The following is a 22,943-nucleotide window of genomic DNA, read 5'->3' as shown; positions in this document are numbered from 1 at the left end:
ATATCCAATTGCGTCGAAGAATAACTTTAATCTAGTCGTAGACACTATATGTATAAGGAAAGTTTAGTGTGCAATATATTTTTCCGTTTCCGCGAAAATAATCGAAAGAAATATTTAAATACGAACATCATGCGCTTATAATATACAAATATTGTTAAATAAATTATTATTAAAGAAATAAAATTAATATTTTTCACTTCCAACCTGATACATATCTAGTCCAACAGATATATGAATAGAGTTAATAAATGGTTCTCTACAATCAAATAACTTAAAGCATGATTTAATTGATATGTACAATTATAATACAAAGTAGACTTAGAATTAGATTAAAAATTTGTTTTTATTATTCATTTGTTAAGAAACTCTGCCATAGGATCATCCTCGCGTTGTCGCTTCATTTGGAATGCTTCTATTTCTTCTGCTGTTGGTTCTTGTATTTCATACATGCTATTATATGGACGCTTCCTTTCATCTATCTCCAACAGTTTCTCTGCTCTTTTTTTATTATCCTTTTCTCTTTGCAGTGCTTGGTGCAACTTGTCTCCTTCTTCCTTCTTCGCCTTCTTTTCTTTCTGTTTTCGTTCCTTCTGTTTGCGCTTTTTATCTTTTTTCTTAGAGGATTTGGATTTCTTGATTGTTTTCGATTTTTTTTCTTCTTCATCAGATGAGCTATCACTACTCGATGATTTTTCATTGGGTGTATCTTCCTTTTCATCATTGGAATTTTCTTCTTCCATTGTTCTTTTGTTTTCCATAACTTTGGCATCAAATGCCCTTTTGCCGGCTTCTCCTGTGCAATAGGAATTCTTAATGAACGAATGGCAACATTTGTATCCCCATTTACCAGCATGCCAGTAAGAACCCCACACAGACGTATGATTATTCGGATAGACATCTTCTTCATATTTGGAACGAATCACTTGTCTATCCTGTCCTTTGATGATCTGTAAATTCATGTAAAATATGTGAAAATTCTTACAAATTACACAAGTAAAGTATTATCTAATATTGTCAATTTACATACTTTTCCATATCTAGAATATTCTACGTATTGTTCCGTTTGTGCTAATAAAAGAGAAGGTGGTAGAGTATCAAGATGCTCTTCACCACCATATGTACTGATTATAGAGTCTCGAGCTTTGTCTTTTAGTTCGTCGCGTTTTTTATCATACTCCTGTTTGAGTAATTCCAATTTCGTAGGTTCAGCAAGTAGGTGGACATCGACACCCCTCTCATGGGCTTCCCATGCGAATAACTGAGCGTTAGCATGACATTGTGTATCTCCAGAGAAACGTACGAAGTTTTCGCCCTTATAATCCACTCTGTAATGAAATGTTATACGTATTTAGGTGGTCCTTTCGTTAGGAAAATCATTTTGAAACATATAAAATTTATGGAACAGAGATACATACTCTCTTTCTGTGCCAGCATAAGGATTATCGCGCATAGATCTTGTTTTAGGATCATAGTACGCCGAATTTGGATCCAAATTTCGAAGATATTTTGCTGTATCTTCTCTAATTCTCAGATTTCTAACAGTAATACGTTGTTTAGAATCTACTTTCGTTCCTGGCATATCAACTTCGTCTACATATTTATCTTCGTCTTTATCTGAATCTTGTTCATCAGTTTCTTCTGCATTTAGCTTCTCTGCACGCATTTGTCTTTTCGCTTCTTCAATTTTTTGGTATTCTTCAACAATGGCTCTATGCTCTGAGGGATCATAACCAGCCCACCTATGAGAAGTAAGATAATAAATACAAATTAGTATTTGTTTTATTCTTGAAAAAGTAGAAAGGAAGCAGTTAGATTACCTATCTCTTTTACCATCGTAATCCATAGATAATTCAGGCTGCCCAAACTCATCTGGTGCAATATTTGCATTTGTATATTTTGCTCCAATTTTACGTGGACGTTCCATACATTCCTTTCTTTTATGAGTCATAGCACCACAGTTTTCACAGGCTCCTTTGCGGAATTTGGTTATTAGTTTAGAAGAATCTACACCTCGATTGTACCATTCATCTATTCCACTAAATTTCTTCTGTTTCTCTGGTTGTGGTCTTTGATGTTTTAAAGTAGGACCCTTGAAACAGATTTTTAAGGAAATGTTAATTTGTGAAAGGTATATTTCAATATAAAATTATCGATAGAATTAGTACATACCTGTGCTCCAAAATACCACGGTGTAGCACTAATATACTGTGGAATGTGTGGATTAATATCTTTTCCTTCTTCATCTACTGCAGCTGGTGCTGTACCAGCTTTTCTTGCTTCTTCTAATTCCTTTGCTTTTCGCCAATCCTCTCTACTTTTTTTCCTTGGCTCATCTTCGAAATTACTTGTATTCTTTATAATTTTGGACACAGGTACATTAGATAACGTGTTAGCCATCTTTTTCGAATAACGTATAACTTATAAAATCGTTTTTCTTTTTTATTTCTCGAACAATTCTTTTATTTAACGTTCCTATTCTAGCCAACTAACCTATATTCCACCTATTCTGAAAGGAAGCAAAATATGATTAAGGCAAGTTTACAATTATGCACATGCATACATGCATATGTAAAGATAGAACTGGTTCATCCAAAAGTACGACATTATTTGATTCGTAGAGCACTGTATCAAACTCTAACATTAAAAAATTTTAACGGGAAAGCTTTGAATGTATTATGTATATATCTTGTAATCGAGTATAAATGATTCTTGTCAGTGGAGACCATGGACCATAGTCGTAAGAACTTTCAGAACTTATCTTTCATTTTTTTATCTACAAAGGAAAGAGAAAAAGAGTAGGAGCCCCCGAGAGCAACGCGATGCGACATTCTCCACTCCTAGTTCATTTCTCCTTCTTTTGCGTTAGGCAGTGGTTAGACAAGAAGGGCCAAGTTCTGAAAGTCCTTATGACCGAGCGAAAAGAGAGAGAGAGAGAGACCGCAAACACAGTAAAGTGAGATACTCTACATCTTTCATCAGTGTAAACTTTACACTATATGTAAAATGTAAGTTGTTTTACATGAATCGTGTTGATATGCTTTCTTGCTCACTTTCCTTTTTGTCTCCGACTGCAAGGATAATACTGTTTAGCTGTGAATTGTCAGCCAATCAAAGGAAAGCAATTTCTACCCTTATTCTCGTTAACGAAGCGAGATATGTATCACTGTACATATGTACGATTACTATTCGTAATCGAATAGTTTTGTCATATTTAGAAAAAGGCATGAGAAATATAAGTAATAATGTGTAATTATTGTTTATTATAAATAATATTGACAGAAAGCATAATTTGAATTTGTTAAATTATATTGTAAAATCAGAAAATTCATTTTCTCGCTACATGAAGATTGGCTTAAAGCGGACCCATTTAAAGTGGGGATTTATCGATTGTATTGAGCCTTTATATTGTCTATCAAATTTTATACTTTCACTTCAATTTATCGTTCTGTGTACATAAGCAACTTAATCTGGAATATGCATATTAATCGATGTATCAGAAAACAATATGTTTTAATTTGAGGAGAAGAAATCGCTGGATATTAGCTGCTTTAAGAATTGGAATGTAAGATCAAAATGGTGGCAGTGGCAGATAGATCGATATTGGCCTGCAATGTCACGTATTGTTGATAATTCTTCTATTTGTCGCACATGAGTAAGTAACCATTTATGAACATTTATTTTACATAAAAGACGATATTATTTTATTCACTAATATAGAATATCGATCTATTAATTATCGGTATGCCCGCGAAATTTAAGTCCTATTTCTCAATTTGCATTTTTTTTTAATTATTTTCATTTCTTGCATATTTTATCTTACAATTTTGACGCGCAGGCAAAATTATTAATTTAGTGTGTCGTATAAATCAAATAAAAATGAAAATAATACTAACTTCTTTCAATTTAGAACAGAGCATGGAATGGATGGATCATGTCCATTACTCCTTCCATCCTTTGGGGAAAAAGGCGGCTCTGAGAGGGAAGCTATATACTCGTTGCAAAAAGTGGGCCTGTACAGACCACCCTCGGATGCAATTGACTTAGGATATCATACACTGGACAATAATGCCTGCCGATCTACATCATTATCCACTGCTATATCGGTTCCTATTAGGCAGCAAACTTTGTTGCAACAGAAATGCGTGTACACTGCTGATTTGTGTCAGCTAGATGACACCTTATTATTAAGAATATTCAGTTGGCTGGGTACTAGAGATCTCTGCTCCATTGCCCAAACCTGCAGACGTCTTTGGGAAATAGCGTGGGATCCATCACTCTGGAAAGAAGTAGAAATACGATATCCCCAGAATGCAACTCTTGCATTAAATGCACTGTCTAGACGAGGATGTCATGCATGCATACGGCGTCTTGTGCTCGAAGGTGCTGTTGGCCTGGCTGGTATTTTCACTCAGCTGCCTTTTTTAAGTTTAACTTCCTTGGTACTGCGGCATTCCAGACGCGTCACAGACTCGAATGTGAGCGCTGTATTAGACAATTGTATAAATCTGAAAGAATTGGACTTGACGGGATGCGTTGGGGTGTCTGGTGCATGCAGCCGAATAACAACACTAAAGCTGCAGTCGTTGGATCTCAGCGATTGTCATGGGGTCGAAGATTCTGGCTTGGTACTGACACTCTCACGTATGCCGCATCTCGGATGCTTGTATCTACGACGATGCGCGCGTATAACTGATGCCAGTCTTATCGCGATTTCTTCCTATTGCGCCAGTCTAAGACAGTTGTCTGTTTCCGACTGTGTGAAGATTACAGATTTCGGAGTACGTGAATTGGCAGCCCGCCTTGGTCCGTCCTTGCGTTATTTTTCGGTAGGCAAATGCGATCGCGTGTCCGATGCTGGTCTTTTGGTCGTAGCCAGGCATTGTTACAAATTAAGATATTTGAATGCTCGTGGCTGTGAAGCACTCAGCGACAGTGCTACGTTGGCTTTGGCCCGTGGATGTCCCCGGTTAAGAGCTCTTGACATAGGAAAATGCGATATTGGTGATGCGACCCTCGAGGCTCTCTCGACCGGATGTCCAAATTTGAAGAAACTATCTCTATGTGGTTGCGAGCGAGTCTCAGATGCTGGTTTGGAAGCGTTATCCTACTATGTACGAGGATTGAGACAACTGAACATCGGCGAATGTCCTAGAGTTACATGGGTCGGATACCGGGCGGTGAAACGTTATTGCCGTAGATGCATTATAGAGCATACTAATCCTGGTTTCTCAAGCTGAGCCTTCTGAACCGTCCTCTATTTACGACACTTACTATCTATTTATTAACAACTTTCATTTCATCCCTCGTCTAGACACTAATTTGTAAAAAGCAATTATTCAACGATTGTGAAGATATATACATATATATCGTATACCACAAGTCATGCGAGAGTATATCGTATATGTCTATATATATTTACATACGTTCCAAAATATTACTCTTTGCTATTTATTAATTTTATAATTTAATACACAAAGGCGATCTTTTAAATTTTATGTAATTTGTATATTTATTTTATAAATAAAAATTTTTAGACTCAATTCAATTAGGTAATGTGCGACTTGGCAGTCTTCATACTTTTATTATTTAAATGCGGATTCTATACACTTACACTATTTACAGTATACTCGAAGGGGGTAAAAGTTAAATTAGAACTTCATTCTACGTACGAATTTTTCGAACATATTTACATACTCGACATTTAATGAGAAAAAATGGAAGAAACTATTGTACATACGTGTACTGTACAGATGCATAGTTTCAAATTTCTGACTCCCACACAATCACATTTTGGGTAAGATATGTATGTATGAACACCACCATACGTATATATAACACACGTGGTCGCACAGGATTGGTTGGAAGTTGGAAGCATGCAGCATGTAGCAATGTTTACTGCGGTTATGAAACGAGATGACGTTTCTCATTTCAATAAATGTATTTTATTGAAATGATCAATTGTGTTAGAAGTTGATGATTGGTAACTAAAAACAGCAAAACGCGTTCATGTAAGTTAATTACTCTTTATAATAATCTGCTTTGCATATTTAACTTTTCATTCACTTAACCTATTATTTTCCAATGTAGCGTGAGATGAATTAGAATTTGAGTGCTTCGTTGTGAAGTTTACCGATGAAATCTTAATCATAGTCAAACAATCATGAGGCCTGTTCAGAGAAGGCAACAGGGCTTTCAATACGGTATTTATTTGCTTGGTATGCAAGCTCTCAATTTCGGCATTGATAAAATTCCACCAGCTACTTTGGTTACGATTCTTGGTCAAGTAAGTATTTTCTCTAATTTCATATAGTCGCTAAACTAAGTCAATGTTGAATTAAATTTTATCTGCTTTTCTATCTTAAATGCAACAACAATAAACACATTATAATGATAAAAAAATATAGAAAATACATTTTTTTTTGACAGGTTTTATTATATGTTGGTGTAATAAAAGTTCCTTGGAATGCGGAGGAAGTATGCATATCCGCGTTAAAAGTATTCAAGCATCGAAATTGGAAGTCTTTTATAGTGTCTAGTTTTGAACATGGTTCTGATATGCACTTATACTACAATATGGTATCTTTAATCTTAAAAGGCGCCTATTTAGAACCTATGTACGGAACAATGAATTTTATTTTTTTATTGAGCATTCTTACACTTGGATGTAGTGCTATGTATGCGAGCTTAGGCTATACCTTAATGCAATTAACAGGAGATTACGCATACTACACTCAGTGTGCTATCGGATTTTCTGCAGTCTTATTTGCATTAAAGGTAATTGTAATTTGTGAGGAACAGGATAGAATTCATGATATTGGTGGTTTTAGAATACCCAGTAAAATTGCTGTTTGGGTGGAATTGGTCTTAATTCATCTTTTGGTACCACAATCTTCGTTTATCGGGCATCTTGGGGGTATTTTGATTGGTTGCTTGTATTGCTATACTTTCGTTGGCGAAACGATAGATAATATAATATGTAATTTGAGTGGTATGCCTATTATACATGAAGAACAATTTTACAGAAGACGAAATTCATTTTTTTCATAACATTTGAAGTAAGGAAATTTTTTAATTTGGCAAATTTAAAACCTATTTTAAACAAATTGGTTTATCAAATTATAAATTAAAATATATTTTGATAAATACACAGCATATTTACAAGTTACTAGTGCTATCTTCATGACAGTAATCAAATACCTAGTAGCTTGTATTTATTATATTCATATGTGGAAAAAATCGATCAATAGTTTATTTAATTTATTACACATTAATCTAGGAAATATTGTAATATTTTTAAATTTGCTGGAGCCTTAAATGTGTAAATTATTCTGAAGGTGTTGAATTATCTTTGGGATGTTTGTATATAGTATATGTATATATGGATTAATATATATATGTATATATAACATATATATATATATATATACATATATATATTTATAAGAAATGGATGTGATTTATATATTCTTTACGTATTTGTTATATACTGTATAAAATAATAAATTAATTTTCTATTAATATAATTTTTACCTTATTTACATCTGATTCAATATATATATATATATTATTCGGCATTACATAATACAATACATTACAGATTATCCACATTATCGTATCTTACATATAATAAAACTGATTTATGAAAATTATTCTAGATTTTCTGTCCGTTCCTCGGACGTAAAGTGAAAATATAATTCTTTTCTATGAAGTAAAAATATAATTCAATTCATCGATCTCTCGTAATTTTATTGACAGAATAATTGTAATCGTTCAAAAACTGAATGTGTAATGCGATTAACAGAATTTAAAAATTTCATACAAGTTGTATAATTTAACATTGGGTATTTTAGATCTCAATTCTGGATTCAGCATCGATGCCACTAAAAAAAATGTAATGACAATAATAAGTATAATGCAATGATATAAAAAATGTATTAGTAAGCGAATAAAAAACCTACAAACTGTCCTATCATCCATTCTATGAGGTATGTCGTAAAATATGAAATATGAACACATTCTTTGCAATGTAGTTGAATCACTCTGTATTTCTCCTGTAGTTAAGTATGACTTGATACACGATTTCAGATCTGAAAAACCAAAGTATAGAATAGTATCGGACTAAAAGTCGAAGAATCATGATTAAAGGAAATAGAATAATTACCATGTTCCCAACTATCTATAATATACGAAATTTTTTGTACAATTGCTTTCACGCTTTCTGCGTTTAGTAATGGTTTCCTATTTTCTGTATAAGATCGGTTCAATACTTGAGACGAAACAAGTTTTATTTGCCACACAGAGAAACTATTCGGCTCTCTTTCAATGATTTCTATGCTCTTTAATAAATTTACCCACAAAGGAAGAAGCGTAACCTTATCTTTTATTACGCATTCATAAACAATTATAGCAAATGTGTGTAAGAAATGTTTTTCGAACTCTGTCATGTCAAAATGTTGTCCTTCGAATTTATACGAACAACTGGTGTTTTTTAAACCAGACGACAACTCTGCAATTTCCATTTTCTCGATAGATGAATCCGATCGTTCATTCCAGTTACTACTTATCCTTTCGGACACATCGCTCAAGCTCTGAGTTAGATATCCAGAACTACTTTTAGCTAAACTACTGTAAGACTGTGCATTCAAGTTACTGTCGATATTAGTCTTGTCTTTTTTAGGCCACTGTAAAAAGTATTTAACTATGTTCAATACAGTTTTATTGTTTGTAAATGAGGTCACAGATTCGGGACGAGCAGCCCATGCGATCACATTTTCTGTCGTTAACGTTTGTGCAATTAAACTCCTAAATCCCTGCAATATTTAACAATATAATATTAACACTCGGTAAATTAATATGGCTATTGAACTAGATAAAGTAATAATATTTACGTGGGGATCTTCTATGTACGGTAAGCAACCAGCTCTCTGTTTAACATCTAACGGCTCACTTTTTGTAAGCATATTTTCAAGATGCTGCCAGTTATGGCCTTTCTCGAAAACAATTTCCCAGTAACGTTCATCTTTCAGTTCGATCTTTTTAAGACTGGATAACTGTGGTAACAAACATGGCGATTGAAGTACTAAATCTTGTCCCTCGGCTTGCTTTTTCGATTCGAATGTTAAATGTACTTTGCTGTAACAATACTGACGACTATCGATGTCTCTAGGTAAAATAACACGTGGTTCTGCAGCCAACACATACAGATGTCTCAACGCTTGTAAATGATACCTACAAACCATAAAATTAATCAGGAAAAATTACTACAGTCACTGTATAATATAGCAATTTCTGAAACATAAATTTCTACGACTAAATTGAAATAGTACACAAACCTGTTATCATTACTGTGAGTTGGAAATTTTGGGAAAAGGGAGATTATAAGAGCAGCTACAGCACTGGGGCTATTCGAGAGAGTGTACATTCCTCCTCCAAGAAACAAAAGACCAAGAGCCATGTGCGTTGCTAAGTGGGAACCATATGTAACGACACTGCTTGCTGGGCCCACGCGAGTTCTCACGTGTCGGCATATCCTCATGATCTATAAAATTATAAGAATTACAAAATGCCGAAAATACATCAAATTAAGAAGTATTAAATATTCTACCTCTAAATCACCCGACCCCGCCATCACAACGGCAGCAGAGAGTAAAGTGACGTTTAAGCAGGTTTCAATAGTCGATTTTCCTGCCAGTTCCGCAATAGTTTTATGTGACAAAGCAGTGAACATTTGAGCATAGTTGTACAAAGTTTTAAACGCATTTCTGTTAGCGGTGCCTGCATACTTCAAGCCTAAGGCCATGCAAGCACCCGCGATAATATTGCAATATGCTTGACTGTATATCAATGTATATTATTATTAATCAATATAAGAAAAAGACAGAGAATATAAATGTTTGTATAAGAGCAATATACTAACTTCATGGTCTCCAAATCTACATTCTGTGCTATTTCGGATGTCGGTTTTTGTAATCGGTATTTATAAACGATATTGGGTACGTGACTAGACACCCAAGATTTTGTTGGTTCAATCTCGTTCCAAAGGATAAGTGATTTTGCTAATATCCGCAGTAACAAAAAATCAGGTCGTATAAAATCGAGTAAATATTGAGTGTCGGGGGCCTGCATCCATTCTGCAACGGCCCGATTTCCAGTATTGAAGTACATAAGACCCAGAGCTATCGTTGCTCCTGGACTGGTCACATCAATATTTATAGAATCACCTTCTCTAATTTGATAACTAAAATCATCAAATAGACAAGTTACACAAGTTGTTCTATAAGAAAATCATTTTTGTAACATAGATGTAATTACCTAGGTGATTTGTATTTGTCTTTCTGTGAACCAGTGAAAGGCCTGACGTCTCCACCTACCATATAATAGTGTAAAGTGTCAGGAATACTAGTTAGATCTGGCCCACTGCCGCTTCCTAGTACAACTAGACCCAATGCTAATCCTGCCGCTAACGAGTAAGACTCTCTGTCTACGCAATTTTTGATTTCCGGCCCTGGCGGTCTGCCTGAATTCACCAAATTATAATTAAACATTCGATCAATACTTACAAATTTATAGTGCTTACCAATTTCTGATAGTAAAGCGTGTGAAATGTGTCTGTGAGCAGTACCCTGGTATACCAAACCAACCCCCATTAAGGCAGCCACTTGAACATTGTGCTGAACACTTAATTCGATGCTCGTTGGCGGCAATAATGTTTCAACGTGAAGCGACAACAATTTAGTCATAGAAACATTCATTGTGCCACGATGTGTCGCTGATAATCCCAGTAAAAGACCAACGCTAGTAGCTTCGTGACATTCTACTAAATATTCGTACATATTGAAGGGTGCTAAATTTTTCAGATGTCCGTTCAAACCAAGAGCCATCAGAAAACCTGAATGTTCAATGCCCAATTCTCCTTGTTGCTGCTTATTGTATACTATCCACGTTGAATTAATGTTCGACGCGTTTGGGTGAATACGAAGCCCTGCGGCTACGCCATTGTGAAACAGAGGCCACAAATTCATATTTGGAGGTACATCGATATGAGCCAATTCTACAGTGGTCCCACGTGGAGGTGCTTTTCCTAGCAATAGAATAATATTTCTGTAATATCGATTTCCACTTGATTTAATAATTTCGTTTTTATCTCATACCGGTTAAACACAATCGTGGAATTGGCAACTGTTCTGTAATAATAGGTGTCGACGTTCTTAACGTGAACATGCCTCGAGCCACAGGAAGTGCCATTGTCCTCGTACACAATGCATGCAAATGTTTTTCTTGTTCTTCTATAAACTCATGATCACTCACGTCTGGCCTTTGTACTATTGCTATTCTCACTGGCTTCGAAGAATTAAGAAGTTTTCGTACTTCTGTTACTCTGTGGTCTTTGTTGAACCTTAATTTTAACACAACGTCATCGAATTCCATTCCATCGTCTTGTTCAGGATCTTTGATGGAATAATTTTTTCCTTCGTTTTCCGAGTGTTGATTCGACGTTGATGATTTTAAATGCATGTCTAATGCCGCCAAATCTTGACGATCTATCAATTCGTATGCCTGCATTGGCCAATTCGATGGAGGCCTTTCCCTACACCTGTACATCACATCCTTCAACAATAACGATACACCGGGAGGCAAGATTTCGAGATCTTTTTTGGTCATACCTGAGAACACACAAATACTGAAAGTAACAGAAATTCATGTTTTGAATGAAAACTAATTCGAATATTAACGTTCTTGGACTCACCCATTTCATGGTACGTTAACACTATCCTATCTATTGTAGAGTACTCAACTTTTCGAAATATTTCTTTCTCGTGTTTTGTTCCATTATCTTGGAAATCTATCCGACTACCAACTGGTATTACATGTTTCACAAACTTATCCGCTTCCGGTACATTCGTTTCATTCTCGTGTGCTATTAGCGCAGTTAAGTAAACTATATTCTTTGTTTTCGGATTCACTTGACTTATATAGGGAAATGGCATGGCTTCTCTTTTGTTTAATAAATTGTCTAAAGTCTCAAATATATTTGGCGGTTTCGGCTGAATGTAATTTGGAACGGAAATCTTCAGCAAATCCGACTCATTAATTTGAGATGTAGCGTCGCGTACGTGACAAAGAGTCGGAAAATCTAGAAAGTAGTGATGCGAGTATATTTCAAATTTCAAATCCATACTCAATTGATATAGTAGTTGTGCGAGCAGTGGTAAGCTTTCTGACATTACGCAATTCAATTTTAATTCTTCGTATAAGAGATGCAACGAGAACAGAACTAGTGGAAAATATGGAAATAAAATGGATTGTACGTTAATTCTTCCAGTAGTAGTTGATTCTGCAACATTTGGCACCGATGTCCGTAGAGTATTGGACGTTTTCTGAAGACCAAGTATATTTGAAGTAAAAATTTGCGGATTCCCATTTTTAATCGAATGCACCATGTACATCCAATCATCGGTGGACCCCGAATTGTTTGTTTTCTGTTTTTTCGGCACCACCATTGGACTGTTGCGTTCAGCAAGTTGGTCGTTTTCATTTCTTTGGATTAATTGTAACTTTTCTACTTCATAGCCCAATAATGTAAATAAAACTACAAGGAAATGATACCACTCTTGTTCCGGTGAAAAATCTTGAGGTCCAGGAGCATTTCGAGCGCCATACCATTTTACTAGCAGCTGCATCGCCAAATCTTTCTGCAGAACGCTTCTTAGCGTTTGTAAACATTTAGTGACTGTAAAGAAATATCAAATGACTATTAGTAATAAAATACAATCAGTGTCTTTATTGTAAATTGCGTATAATATATATTTCTTGTTACCTAAAGGAGAAGTACTAGATGTAGGTAAAGTTATTCGAAAATAATTCTTGTTACCATATTCTAAAGTAACCTTATTCCCTACTGCTTCTTTTAAAACGAGATAATTGGAATCTACTAAAGAATTTTCTAACAAAATCGGAGGTCTTGCACAGTTTCCTCCTACTGGACTTAGTAAGTGCAATCCTTCCTCAAATTTAAGATCATGTGCAGTAGCACAGTTTTGAGAGATCAATGAACTTCGTCGCGGAAACGGAGAGCTTAGTTTAGTATTAATACTGGACAAGAAGTAATTGCATCCGGTTAAATTTGGAAGAATTCCTGTGACATGTAACTTTCCAACGCATATCACACCAGAATACAACACCACCCCATTCGATAAATCCATTATAGCTATCATATGCAAATTCTGTAAAAAGAATAAAATAAAGAAAATAACATATTTTATTCTTAAAACAACAATTACACACAGATACATAGATAAAGATGAAAATGAATACTGACTGGTATACTAACTGCATCCTTTGCTACAATACTTGTCACCATGCCAAAAATAATTTGTTGTTGCTTGTTGGTTTTTTCGAGTCTCACTAGAAACAGTTGTGATCGTTGTGGTACCAAATAGCACAAGTAACTCTGTCCAACAAGATCTGACGATAAAAAAACTTTCGACGCCCGTCCAGACACAACTTCCCTTTAAAAGGATGATACTGTTAATACTAACAATATAGTAATTGGGTTCAACACTATCTGACTTACTTTCTACTTAACACCCAAAGGAATTGGAAACACAAAGGAAATCTGTAATAGGGCATATAAAGATGGGATTCTAAAAGATTTACAATATAGACAAGTACAATACTCACTTCGGAATTCCAACATTTTCAGTCCACACATGATCGAGACAAATTTCAGGACACAAAGGCTTACTGGATGCAACGATATCTTGCAATTGTATGTTACTACAGCTATTGACAGGACTGTTTTGTACATGACTTAATGCAGACGCCATAATCGCATGGTGCAATCTGGTGTGATGAATGACAGAAGTAGGTGGTGCTCCGAGTAATGGTGAAAAAGCAGAGTGAGTGGGAGATTGACAACGTGAAATAGTAGCCATTGGACTCTGAGATCTAGAATGTTGTTGTTGTTGTTGCGAAGGAGACGGTCCTCCCGAGCAAGTGGTAGTGTAAGACGTTCGGGAGCCAAATGGACTATTTGTTATACCTAATCCCACAGTACTTAATTGTGGATTAGGTACTCCTAAATTACAATTATTCGATACAGATATTTATAAGAGCTCTTTAAAATTATTTTAGTAAAGGAAAAATGGGGAACTTACCAAATATACTTAAGTATCCTTTATTTGTACAACTTTTGTTATAAGAAAGATTACTTCCAAAATTCATTGGCGATGCACTTGCTGACTGATTAAATATACTAGAAGTGGTGTCATTACTACCACAAACCACTTGACACTCTTCTATTAGCGCTTTACGAATTTTATATACAGAATGCAATCCAGTCTTTGTATCATATATCACAGCTAAAGATGGTTCAGAACTGGTAAATACAATTCTCTGATTTGAATCGTACATGTATGATATACTTCCTACGAGTATTATTATATTTATATAAAAAAAACTTGAATTAATCTTAATATTATAAGAGAATACACAAGGATAATAATAGTACCATGTTTAATAAGTACAGGACAAATTTCATCCAAAGGATGCGTTAGAGAAAATGCCACTGGTAAATTTGTGTCATTGTGCAACTGTAACTTATTTCCATCCAATGAAGTATATCTGCAAACAATAAATAAAGTTGTAAATATTATTTCTTAATATTTAAAGTACTTTTGGAAAATAGAAACAGACCTTATCTCAGATGTTGGAACTTGTGACTTCTCTAATAAAATTCCATATTTTGTAGGCCAAACTGCAGACACCTAAATCACAATGCAATTTTAAATTTATGTCTACTGAAAAGACTTTATTTTATTATTACATTTAATTTTTACCTGAAACTGCAAGCTGGACACATAATCCTCACCAGTTTCTGTAAAAACTTTTAGTGTATAAGAATCAATTAAACATATACACTCTACCACATTGTTGTTACACTCATCATCCTCCGATTCTTTTCCTTTTAACAGACGATTGGGTATGCTTGTATGAAATTTACACCATAGGGCATGTTTAATGTCTGTTTCACATGTATAAGTTGTTTGTAACACGCGGGTATTTTGACTACCCTTTGAATGAATTGCAACTTTGCCTGAGCAATACAATTCTTCTTCTCCACATAAATCATTCTCACGTACAATCCAGAAATCTTTCTATACATTTCAATAGTTTTATTTATATATTTGTTAGAAGTTCCGATATCAGAAAATGCTAATTTATTATGATTGGAATAATTGTAATTCATTGTAATCCACCATACAAAAAGTTAACAACTTACCAGTGATCTATCTGAAATATTTACTTGACTAAATTTTTGTAACAAAATATTCTCTCCAGCAGTAGTTTGATTATTTAATACATGTTGACTAACTACTGGTTCAGGATGCCTTAAAATTGTCTGTCTTCCACCAGGAGTATACTCCTTCAACGAAGAAATTATACGGGCAAAATTATCATAATATAATGTTATAATATTTTTTAAGTAACGTAAAAGATGATTCGTGTTGATTGTTACGTTTCTTAACCTAAACACTAGGTGACTTACCACCGGTTCTGAGGCGGCAATCATCTTCTTCCTAGTTTCATCCAGATTTGCAGACTGTGGTAATTAAAAACTAGAAAAACGATATTGATAGATATTTATTTAAGATTATCTTCTGAAGTTGACTGAAATTGGTTTTTCGAACGATATTGTTAAACGATGGATGCGTCACTATGGCATCGCCATATTCGAATATGCATAGTATAGTATAACAGCCGGTGTATGTACATGCATGTACGTAGCATGTATGTTTATACGGTAGCACATATGTACATATGTACTGAAATGCCTACGTATATATTTACATACATATATGCACAAGTCAGGTACATTTTTAATTAAACGTTACGATACTATTACGATAGAATTGCGTACTAAATATATCTCTTTGATAATACTTTTTCTGAATCTTCTTGATCACGGAAAACATCGCATGATCGAATTACTGTCATAGAAATATGGCACCATTATTAACGATTACGATTGTAACATATGGCGATAATTATTTATACGTGTAAATGTTTATAGATTTATTTTACCAAAGCATATTTACAAATACTTTGCAAAATTGTTACTGCAGGTAGAAATTACATTATCCTTTCATTATAACGTTAAATCGATCGACTAAAGCACTTAACTTTGTTTAGTTCAATAAAAACTGATCGCTATGTTATATTAAATATAATAAAACTATAAATAGTATAAAAAACATAAATACATACATATTATGGATGTAGTATTTCAAAAATAAACAATTTCAAATTTATAAATAAATACGGAATTTAATTTCACTAAACATATTGAAATTTAGAAATTTTTCTATGTACATATCCAAGGAACCATAATAAATAATAGAAATTTCGTGAAAACGAAATAAAAAATTTATTGTATAGTTACAACTGAAAATAAATATCATGATTTTTTTACAACTATTCAATTATAAAATAAATCATATTGCATGCATGTTTCGTGATTCCTTGGAGTATTATTCTCGTTCGAAAGAGAAAGATCAAACGCATTTTAAAAGAAATTGCAATATTAAAAGCATTAGAAAAGCACTGTCAACACGGAACATGTCGATCTTTGTGCCGAGTGTGCCATTATTTATGTGTTGTACTTAATTTATGTGTCATTGAAATTTTCGATTTTTCTAAATTACATTCAGAACGTTTTACGATGAATCGCTCTCATACCGGCTTCTTCGTATTCCCTTTTACTAACCCACATCTTCTTAAATGTATCTAAAGAAGCTAGAATGGACCCACCAATCCAGGTGCTATATAATCGTTCTTGAGGCGCTGATATCTAAACATTACAATAAAGTAATAATGTTAAGAGATATCATTGTAATAAATAATAAAATTTTAATCGAATGAATTTTCACGCATACCCTAATTTTTACTTCCTTTGGTGCCACTTTACGAATTTCAGATAACAGTCTGTCACCAAATCCCTAGTGTACAAACAATGCATATAAAAATATTATTCAGTCACATACAGGTTTGAATAACTTCATACTTACGCGGAATAGTGTTGATCCTCCTGACAAGACAATGTTCTGGAATAATACTTTCCTCAAGTCTATATCAGACTTTTGAATGGAATATGTTAACACTTCGTGGAGTCCTTCGTATTCTTCGCCAATCAGATCTGGTCTAAAGAGAACTTCAGGAGCTCGAAACCGAGCTGGACCAATCTATTTAAAAAAGTATCATACTCTGCATATATTACACAATATGAAGTAATTTTCAAATTAGCTTGAAACACGTTATAATATTAGGAGGGGTCTATATAATTATAATTATAATAAAGAATTAATTTACTGCTAATTGAAATAAATACCTCTAAGTAGCTTCCATCCGGTAATACATATTGAAGCTTCTCTGTGTCGATTGTTTCCTCTTTCTGAGGATTACTAGCGAGATAGCATGTACGTTCTTTAATTGTCCTAACAATTTCAAATTCTGCTGTTGTTTTGAAATTAATACCCTCTTTACGTAGAAGAAGTCGAAGATGTCTTGTAACATCACGTCCTGCTATATCGATCCTCATAATACTATGAGGCATAGCAAAACCTTCATAAATAGGTACTGCATGCGTGACACCATCTCCAGAATCTAAAACAACTCCTGTCGTTCGTCCTGTAGCGTATCTATTAAATTAAAAAAATAACAATTAGATTTACTGACATAATATCTCTAACTGATATTATTTTGAATAACAAATTTATAAGTCAAATACCTACAGACTAAGTACTGCTTGCATTGAGATAAATAAAGCTGGTACATTGAATGTGTCAAAAAATATTTCTGCTGCTTTTTCACGATTTTTTCTTGGATTAAGAGGTGCTTCTGTCAGTAAGACTGGATGTTCTTCACAAAACGTAGCTAATTGGTCTTTACCATATACATAAGACCAAATTCTTTCCATGTCATTCCAGTCTGTAACAACTCCGTGTTCCATTGGATAATGGAGAGATAAAAGGCCACGATGTTCTTCTGCGACTGGACCCATAAACAAATTTCCTTCCAAAGCACCAGCCATAACACGAACGTGTTTGGGTCTTCCAATACTATAAAATATCATTGTCAAAAGATCATTTTTAAAAATAATTAAACATTTAATAACTAAACATCAATGAACTCAAACAATCTATATTTTTTGGTATACTGTCTGTGCAGAAAAAAAAGAAATAAATCTTCATGTAGGTTAGCACCTTTGTTGAGTTACTTTACCACTTATTGATACCACTAAGCAAACACTATAGGAGATAGTATTAAAAAATCTGCTTACTAGTTGGGAAATCTGCATTTTGGTATCTGATCACCTGCAAATCCTGCTTTGATTACTCCTGAACCCTAAAAAGCCCAAACGATTATACAGTCATATAATTACCGTTCTGAAATTGAAGAAGATAACAATTTCAGAAAGATCGTCAAATTTATTTGATACCTGATATACTTAAAAAAACAGATATGGATTTCGAGAAAGTCAAAAAAATTTTGTTCACAAAATTTAATAACGTAGTCGATGCAAATCATTTCAAGGAGAAAGTTCGAAATTTTGGAGTTTCTTAGGAGCCGACATTATGGTATGATTCAATTTGACATACCGACACAAAGAGCGTAAAACATAAAACAATTTTTAAATTTAGTAGATCACTTACGTTATCGATAACTACAGGCTGATTAATTATGACATCATAGGGCTCCATAATTATTTGGAAAATGTACTGTTTTATGTAAGAACTTCAAAAATTCACAACTGTAACCCCTCAGTCACACACCTATTCTCTGGTGAGGTTTGAAGTCAGTTATTGACAGCTAGACGAAACAAAATCACTTCTTCCGACTAGTCTCAAACAGGGTTGCCAATAGAAAATTAAAACTAAAGCTTCAATCGGTGAAACCGGTAGATTCAAGACACCACATATGCAAGTGATACACATAATATTAAGAAATCAGACATTATGTATTTAAAGAAAATATACTTGTAGGACATTGATTTACATACATAAAAATGCATAAATATTTTAAACGTGTTTATTTCTAAGATGATTTAACATTACAGCATAGTTTTTGTTTAACGAATCACAGCCAAAATCTGAAAGTTGCTTATGTGTTTGACTATTTCAAACAACGATTTTTCCTTTGTAAAATTAGTTAGATCATTATCTTTCTATGTGTACATATCTAAATGTGCAAATAACAGACATAATTATTATTTAAAAATTAGTATAATATAAATAGTTTGCAAGCTAATACTGTGGGAGTAAAATTAAAAAAATATAAAAATTATATTACTTTACATCAATGAAGATGTTACCATAATGCTAATTAATTACATAGTAATCTAGTTAAATTAATTAGAAATGCAATTTGATGTTAATTTGATAAAAAATATGTTAATCAACGTCATTAAAATAGTCTTCACACATAATAAACTTTGCATGGTCGCAATACGCGAGTAAGTGTTTGAACATATTTCTGTGCACTCTAAATACAACTCTATTGCATTATTTTGTAAAACATATATACCTATAAGTTACCAAAATTTCTTACTATGGAAAACATTTTATTTCACGTAAGCGATTTTGATATTTTATAGAATCTGTCACATGTTATTACATTCTCTGCTGGCATTAAGAAAGTCTTTTGATTTTGCTATTACTAAACGAATACAAATGGAAGTATTCGGAATTATGTGTAATATAAAAAGAAAATTAATAAATTTCTGCCATAAGTAAAACAATTAAAGCTGTCCAACCGGAAAATGGATGGCTTCCTTTGCCATCTCCATGAACGTCTCCATAATTTTCCCATATGTAACCAGACTTTTTATACTGTTTCATGATATTCTGTATCAAATTTTGCCTCAAGTTCAAATAAATAGTTTTCGCTTTTTCTTGATACGGTCCATCTATGTTGGAGTAGTAATGAGTTGCTCTTACTGTTAAGTAATTCATATTCATCCAAATCGCACCTCTCCAGTAAGGAGCATCATGTTCGGTGTTATATTTCATATATAACGGAGATGTCTTCGCGAGTGAACGTAGGCCATATGTAGTCCATAGAAGATTGGGATTCATTAAATCTTCTAATACTTTACCTAGTTGCGGAGATTCAGGATCAATAATTTGTAAAATATATGGGAATAATGAGACGTAACCAAAAGATGAATCCACATATTTTAAAGTGGGATCTTCTGAAACAACACGTATCATTTCTGATGATTGCACGTGAGATCTCGGAGGTGAAGGCTGTCTTCTTAACGATACTTTATCTGTATGCAAACCAAAATCAGCATAAGTCTGTGTATTTGGCGACCAATGTAATTTATTTAATAAATTATTATCCGATAAATACTGATACGTCTCTTGATACTTATCATTAGGATTATTTATAATATTACTAATCTGATACATGATATCAGCGGCAGCTGCGATCCAACAACGTAAATCAACGTGTCGTTCGTCAACGTTTGGATGAGACGCTCTTGGATAATCATCTAATCCAGACGTAAGAGTTTTTGGATTCAATTCTTTATTTGTAGTACCATCCCTGCCTCGCCATCTGTATGTGCTTGGCAAATCCCCTGTTTGTGTCGTGTTAAACCAATTGAACCACGTCTGAAGACGAGGATACAATCTGTCAAGAAATTTAAAATGCTTCTCCAATATTTCGTTTTGATTGTGTTTAAGAATGAACTGTAACGTTAAAAAGAACATGGGCGGATTGGCATTTGTGTTGATTTGAGTGACGAACTCTTCTGGAACTTTTGCTAGAGCTTCTTGGCTTAAAATCATTTCTCTTGGTATCCAACCTTCAACGTTCATTAAATCGAACCAATGATTTATAATATCTAGTTCAATTTCTAAATCCCACGTCGATATCAGTAAGCCATGGAAACCTTCGTCCCATAGAAAACCTCGTGGAAAAAAGCTTCTACTCGGTACAGCAGTATACAAAGCTGCTTTCCAGTAAGGCACAGGTCCTTTAGTATATTGGCTTTGTACTTGTGAAGTTCCATAAAAATATCCTATGGAACCTATCATGTTCGACAGTGCCATTTTTGCAAACTTTATTTCTTCTTCTGCGTAATTCTTTGCAGCCAATTTAAAGACTTCTTCAAATTTGTCATCGAATAATCTTCTCTGCGTTTTCAGAGCGTGCTCGTAATTTTTACCGACTAATTTGTTACCTCTATTTATAAAACTACCAGACTCATAACTGACTTCTATTGAGAATGGAATCCTTCCTGTTATTTGTGATACAATAAAGTTTGCGTCTTTCTTCTTTCCATCTACAGCCAATGGTACTTGTTCACCGGATAAAACTATGTGTTTTTTCATAGATCCTTTATGAGTGGCAACTCTAAAATTCTGAAGAACAGATTCTTTCAAATGGCTCAAACCAGGAGTGACAGTTGTTAAAAACGAGTGCTCCTCCATATTCCCTTGAACTATGTTGATATTTATCTTAAATGTGCCTAAACCTTGAGTATTTCCTTCTACACCTGTTATATGTTTCTCGTCACCGAGACTGGCTTTAATCCAACCCTTAGTGTGTTCATCAGTGGCAGTGTAAAAGAGTAGAGAAATTTCTTCGCCATCTCGTATTTGTTTCTCAGATGTTACAGCGATTCTCGCTGTCCAATCTCCACCATGTTTACCACCAGGTCTTTTAACAAATGTAGTATTCAAAATAACTGAATTATCTACTATTTCTTGAACACCAAAAGTTCTTCCATCATGCTCCAACCATGCATACCTAAATTAAATTTACACAACATTGGTTATGTAGTATATTCTAAATAAAATAGATTATCAAATATAAGATTTTGCTTACCTATCCAATTTATCTGCTTGTTCACACCAATGTCTAAGGCCACTACCATCCTGACGTAGTAAATGTGGAAAGTACCACATCAAACCTGTTACCAAAGAATGAGGATCTCTTGTTTTTAATCCAAAATATACACCTGGACGATAAGTACCCCAGTATCTGTCCGGAATATCTAAACCAGATGCTGTAACTAACTGTTTGCAAATAAGACAGTGAAAAAGTATTGCATTAATAAATTTTATAAAATTATATTTGATATAATAACACATAAAGCAAACCTTTTCTACATCATAAGGTGTATTCACTCTAGTTTCCAAGTATCCCTTATAACTGAACCAAGTTGCAATGGCAATACATGCGGTTGTAATTGCAGTATTCAACACTGACATTTTAAATTTACTTTCTTTTCTAATGTCGCTAGAATTTGGAATTTTGTTTTTTGCTTTTGTAAACTTGTCCTGTGCTTTACTCTTGGCCATATTAATTACCTTAAAAAGAATAGTAAATATTGCTTATTTTCCAATAAAAATGAAACGTGGAACGAAAACAAATATTTTCTTACAAAAATAAAATAATTTATAATTTTTAAAATATATGCCAAGTCCTAATATTTTTAAGTACTTAAATGTTAAATATATTGTACGAATATATTTAATCTTAACAAAACAAGGCAGAAAGAAGTAGTTTCCAATTCGAATTACAAACTCTGTTTCACATTTACGCGATCAATTCGTTCCTTGAAGGTTATATGTAGATGATAATAAATTTACTACATACCTGATAAGAACCGAAAAATAGAACACGTAGTGATACTTTTAAAAAAAAAGCACGATAAAATGAACGCTTAGGTACAAGTTACATTATTCTGTTTTACTGATTTTATCGTAAAGTTATGTGAAGTAATAAAATTGGTGAAAACATGTGAGAAAGTAGCGCTACCATTTAAATAATCTTAAACATCAACAAGCAATAACAGATCCAATTGTTATTACAATTTTACCAAATTATTAAATTTGAATAATTGTTACTATTGATTTATTATGTTAAGTGCAAGG

General features: G+C 33.7%; 6 protein-coding genes across 7 annotated transcripts; 2 read left to right on the top strand and 4 right to left on the bottom strand.

Moving 5' to 3' along the window:
- Nucleotides 1-267: 267 nt before the first annotated feature.
- Nucleotides 268-2,808, bottom strand: Slu7 (Pre-mRNA-splicing factor Slu7). Its single transcript, XM_033468759.2, has 5 exons — nt 2,170-2,808; nt 1,818-2,089; nt 1,416-1,739; nt 1,028-1,325; nt 268-947 (listed from the first exon to the last, which is right to left on the bottom strand). The coding sequence occupies exons 1-5, from the start codon at nt 2,395-2,397 to the stop codon at nt 351-353; spliced, it is 1,719 nt and encodes a 572-aa protein (XP_033324650.2). The 5' UTR covers nt 2,398-2,808; the 3' UTR covers nt 268-350.
- Nucleotides 2,809-3,327: 519 nt separating this feature from the next.
- Nucleotides 3,328-5,540, top strand: Fbxl7 (F-box and leucine-rich repeat protein 7). The gene is made up of 2 exons (XM_033468760.2): nt 3,328-3,652; nt 3,908-5,540. The coding sequence occupies exon 2, from the start codon at nt 3,921-3,923 to the stop codon at nt 5,235-5,237; it is 1,317 nt and encodes a 438-aa protein (XP_033324651.1). The 5' UTR covers nt 3,328-3,652; nt 3,908-3,920; the 3' UTR covers nt 5,238-5,540.
- Nucleotides 5,541-5,845: 305 nt separating this feature from the next.
- On the top strand, nt 5,846-7,976 carry LOC117219558 (rhomboid-related protein 4). Its single transcript, XM_033468761.2, has 3 exons — nt 5,846-6,008; nt 6,088-6,283; nt 6,427-7,976. Exons 2-3 carry the CDS (start codon nt 6,161-6,163, stop codon nt 7,045-7,047), a joined length of 744 nt encoding a protein of 247 aa, XP_033324652.1. The 5' UTR covers nt 5,846-6,008; nt 6,088-6,160; the 3' UTR covers nt 7,048-7,976.
- On the bottom strand, nt 7,492-15,924 carry shtd (anaphase promoting complex subunit 1). Its single transcript, XM_033468686.2, has 20 exons — nt 15,548-15,924; nt 15,281-15,424; nt 14,838-15,155; nt 14,695-14,765; nt 14,510-14,622; nt 14,157-14,426; nt 13,681-14,077; nt 13,319-13,508; nt 12,818-13,223; nt 11,747-12,730; nt 11,151-11,663; nt 10,577-11,080; nt 10,312-10,516; nt 9,917-10,237; nt 9,605-9,833; nt 9,333-9,538; nt 8,889-9,228; nt 8,162-8,810; nt 7,959-8,087; nt 7,492-7,880 (listed from the first exon to the last, which is right to left on the bottom strand). Exons 1-20 carry the CDS (start codon nt 15,569-15,571, stop codon nt 7,795-7,797), a joined length of 6,099 nt encoding a protein of 2,032 aa, XP_033324577.2. The 5' UTR covers nt 15,572-15,924; the 3' UTR covers nt 7,492-7,794.
- Nucleotides 15,925-16,059: 135 nt separating this feature from the next.
- Arp1 (Actin-related protein 1) lies at nt 16,060-18,869 on the bottom strand. Its single transcript, XM_033468688.2, has 7 exons — nt 18,711-18,869; nt 18,338-18,402; nt 17,790-18,116; nt 17,387-17,696; nt 17,067-17,240; nt 16,935-16,997; nt 16,060-16,849 (listed from the first exon to the last, which is right to left on the bottom strand). The coding sequence occupies exons 1-7, from the start codon at nt 18,756-18,758 to the stop codon at nt 16,706-16,708; spliced, it is 1,131 nt and encodes a 376-aa protein (XP_033324579.1). The 5' UTR covers nt 18,759-18,869; the 3' UTR covers nt 16,060-16,705.
- Nucleotides 18,870-19,072: 203 nt separating this feature from the next.
- Nucleotides 19,073-22,838, bottom strand: GCS1 (mannosyl-oligosaccharide glucosidase). Of its 2 annotated transcripts, none has more exons than XM_076526663.1 (4): nt 22,666-22,838; nt 22,167-22,376; nt 21,892-22,082; nt 19,073-21,813 (listed from the first exon to the last, which is right to left on the bottom strand). In XM_076526663.1, exons 2-4 carry the CDS (start codon nt 22,365-22,367, stop codon nt 19,767-19,769), a joined length of 2,439 nt encoding a protein of 812 aa, XP_076382778.1. In that variant the 5' UTR covers nt 22,368-22,376; nt 22,666-22,838; the 3' UTR covers nt 19,073-19,766. The 2 variants fall into 2 exon arrangements, with proteins under 2 accessions (XP_076382778.1, XP_076382779.1); XM_076526664.1 differs by lacking the exon at nt 22,666-22,838 and adding an exon at nt 22,451-22,635.
- Between the last annotated feature and the right edge of the window lie 105 nt (nt 22,839-22,943).

Source organism: Megalopta genalis, chromosome 15, assembly GCF_051020955.1.
Source record: "Megalopta genalis isolate 19385.01 chromosome 15, iyMegGena1_principal, whole genome shotgun sequence".
In the NCBI taxonomy this organism is placed as follows: Eukaryota; Metazoa; Arthropoda; class Insecta; order Hymenoptera; family Halictidae; genus Megalopta; species Megalopta genalis.
Note: the sequence above shows the minus strand (reverse complement) of the source record. Positions and strands in the feature narration are given on the sequence as shown.

What these genes read in the sequence shown, in the direction of transcription:
- Slu7 (XM_033468759.2), bottom strand. Translation starts at nt 2,397, where the DNA reads ATGGCTAACACGTTATCTAATGTACCTGTGTCCAAAATTATAAAGAAT. An exon ending in CGTGGTATTTTGGAGCACAG is followed by an intron (nt 2,090 to 2,169) that starts GTATGTACTAAT and finishes ATCTGTTTCAAG; the next exon opens with GGTCCTACTTTAAAACATCA. An exon ending in AATATTCTAGATATGGAAAA is followed by an intron (nt 948 to 1,027) that starts GTATGTAAATTG and finishes ATGAATTTACAG; the next exon opens with ATCATCAAAGGACAGGATAG.
- Fbxl7 (XM_033468760.2), top strand. Translation starts at nt 3,921, where the DNA reads ATGGATGGATCATGTCCATTACTCCTTCCATCCTTTGGGGAAAAAGGC.
- LOC117219558 (XM_033468761.2), top strand. Translation starts at nt 6,161, where the DNA reads ATGAGGCCTGTTCAGAGAAGGCAACAGGGCTTTCAATACGGTATTTAT. An exon ending in TGGTTACGATTCTTGGTCAA is followed by an intron (nt 6,284 to 6,426) that starts GTAAGTATTTTC and finishes TTTTTTTGACAG; the next exon opens with GTTTTATTATATGTTGGTGT.
- shtd (XM_033468686.2), bottom strand. Translation starts at nt 15,571, where the DNA reads ATGATTGCCGCCTCAGAACCGGTG. An exon ending in GAAAATGTTGGAATTCCGAA is followed by an intron (nt 13,509 to 13,680) that starts GTGAGTATTGTA and finishes ATCCTTTTAAAG; the next exon opens with GGAAGTTGTGTCTGGACGGG. An exon ending in CGCTTTACTATCAGAAATTG is followed by an intron (nt 10,517 to 10,576) that starts GTAAGCACTATA and finishes TGGTGAATTCAG; the next exon opens with GCAGACCGCCAGGGCCGGAA.
- Arp1 (XM_033468688.2), bottom strand. Translation starts at nt 18,758, where the DNA reads ATGGAGCCCTATGATGTCATAATTAATCAGCCTGTAGTTATCGATAAC. An exon ending in AAATGCAGATTTCCCAACTA is followed by an intron (nt 18,117 to 18,337) that starts GTAAGCAGATTT and finishes GATATTTTATAG; the next exon opens with TATTGGAAGACCCAAACACG. An exon ending in CAAAGGAAGTAAAAATTAGG is followed by an intron (nt 16,850 to 16,934) that starts GTATGCGTGAAA and finishes TGTAATGTTTAG; the next exon opens with ATATCAGCGCCTCAAGAACG.
- GCS1 (XM_076526663.1), bottom strand. Translation starts at nt 22,367, where the DNA reads ATGGCCAAGAGTAAAGCACAGGACAAGTTTACAAAAGCAAAAAACAAA. An exon ending in CACCTTATGATGTAGAAAAG is followed by an intron (nt 22,083 to 22,166) that starts GTTTGCTTTATG and finishes ATTTGCAAACAG; the next exon opens with TTAGTTACAGCATCTGGTTT. An exon ending in CAAGCAGATAAATTGGATAG is followed by an intron (nt 21,814 to 21,891) that starts GTAAGCAAAATC and finishes AATTTAATTTAG; the next exon opens with GTATGCATGGTTGGAGCATG.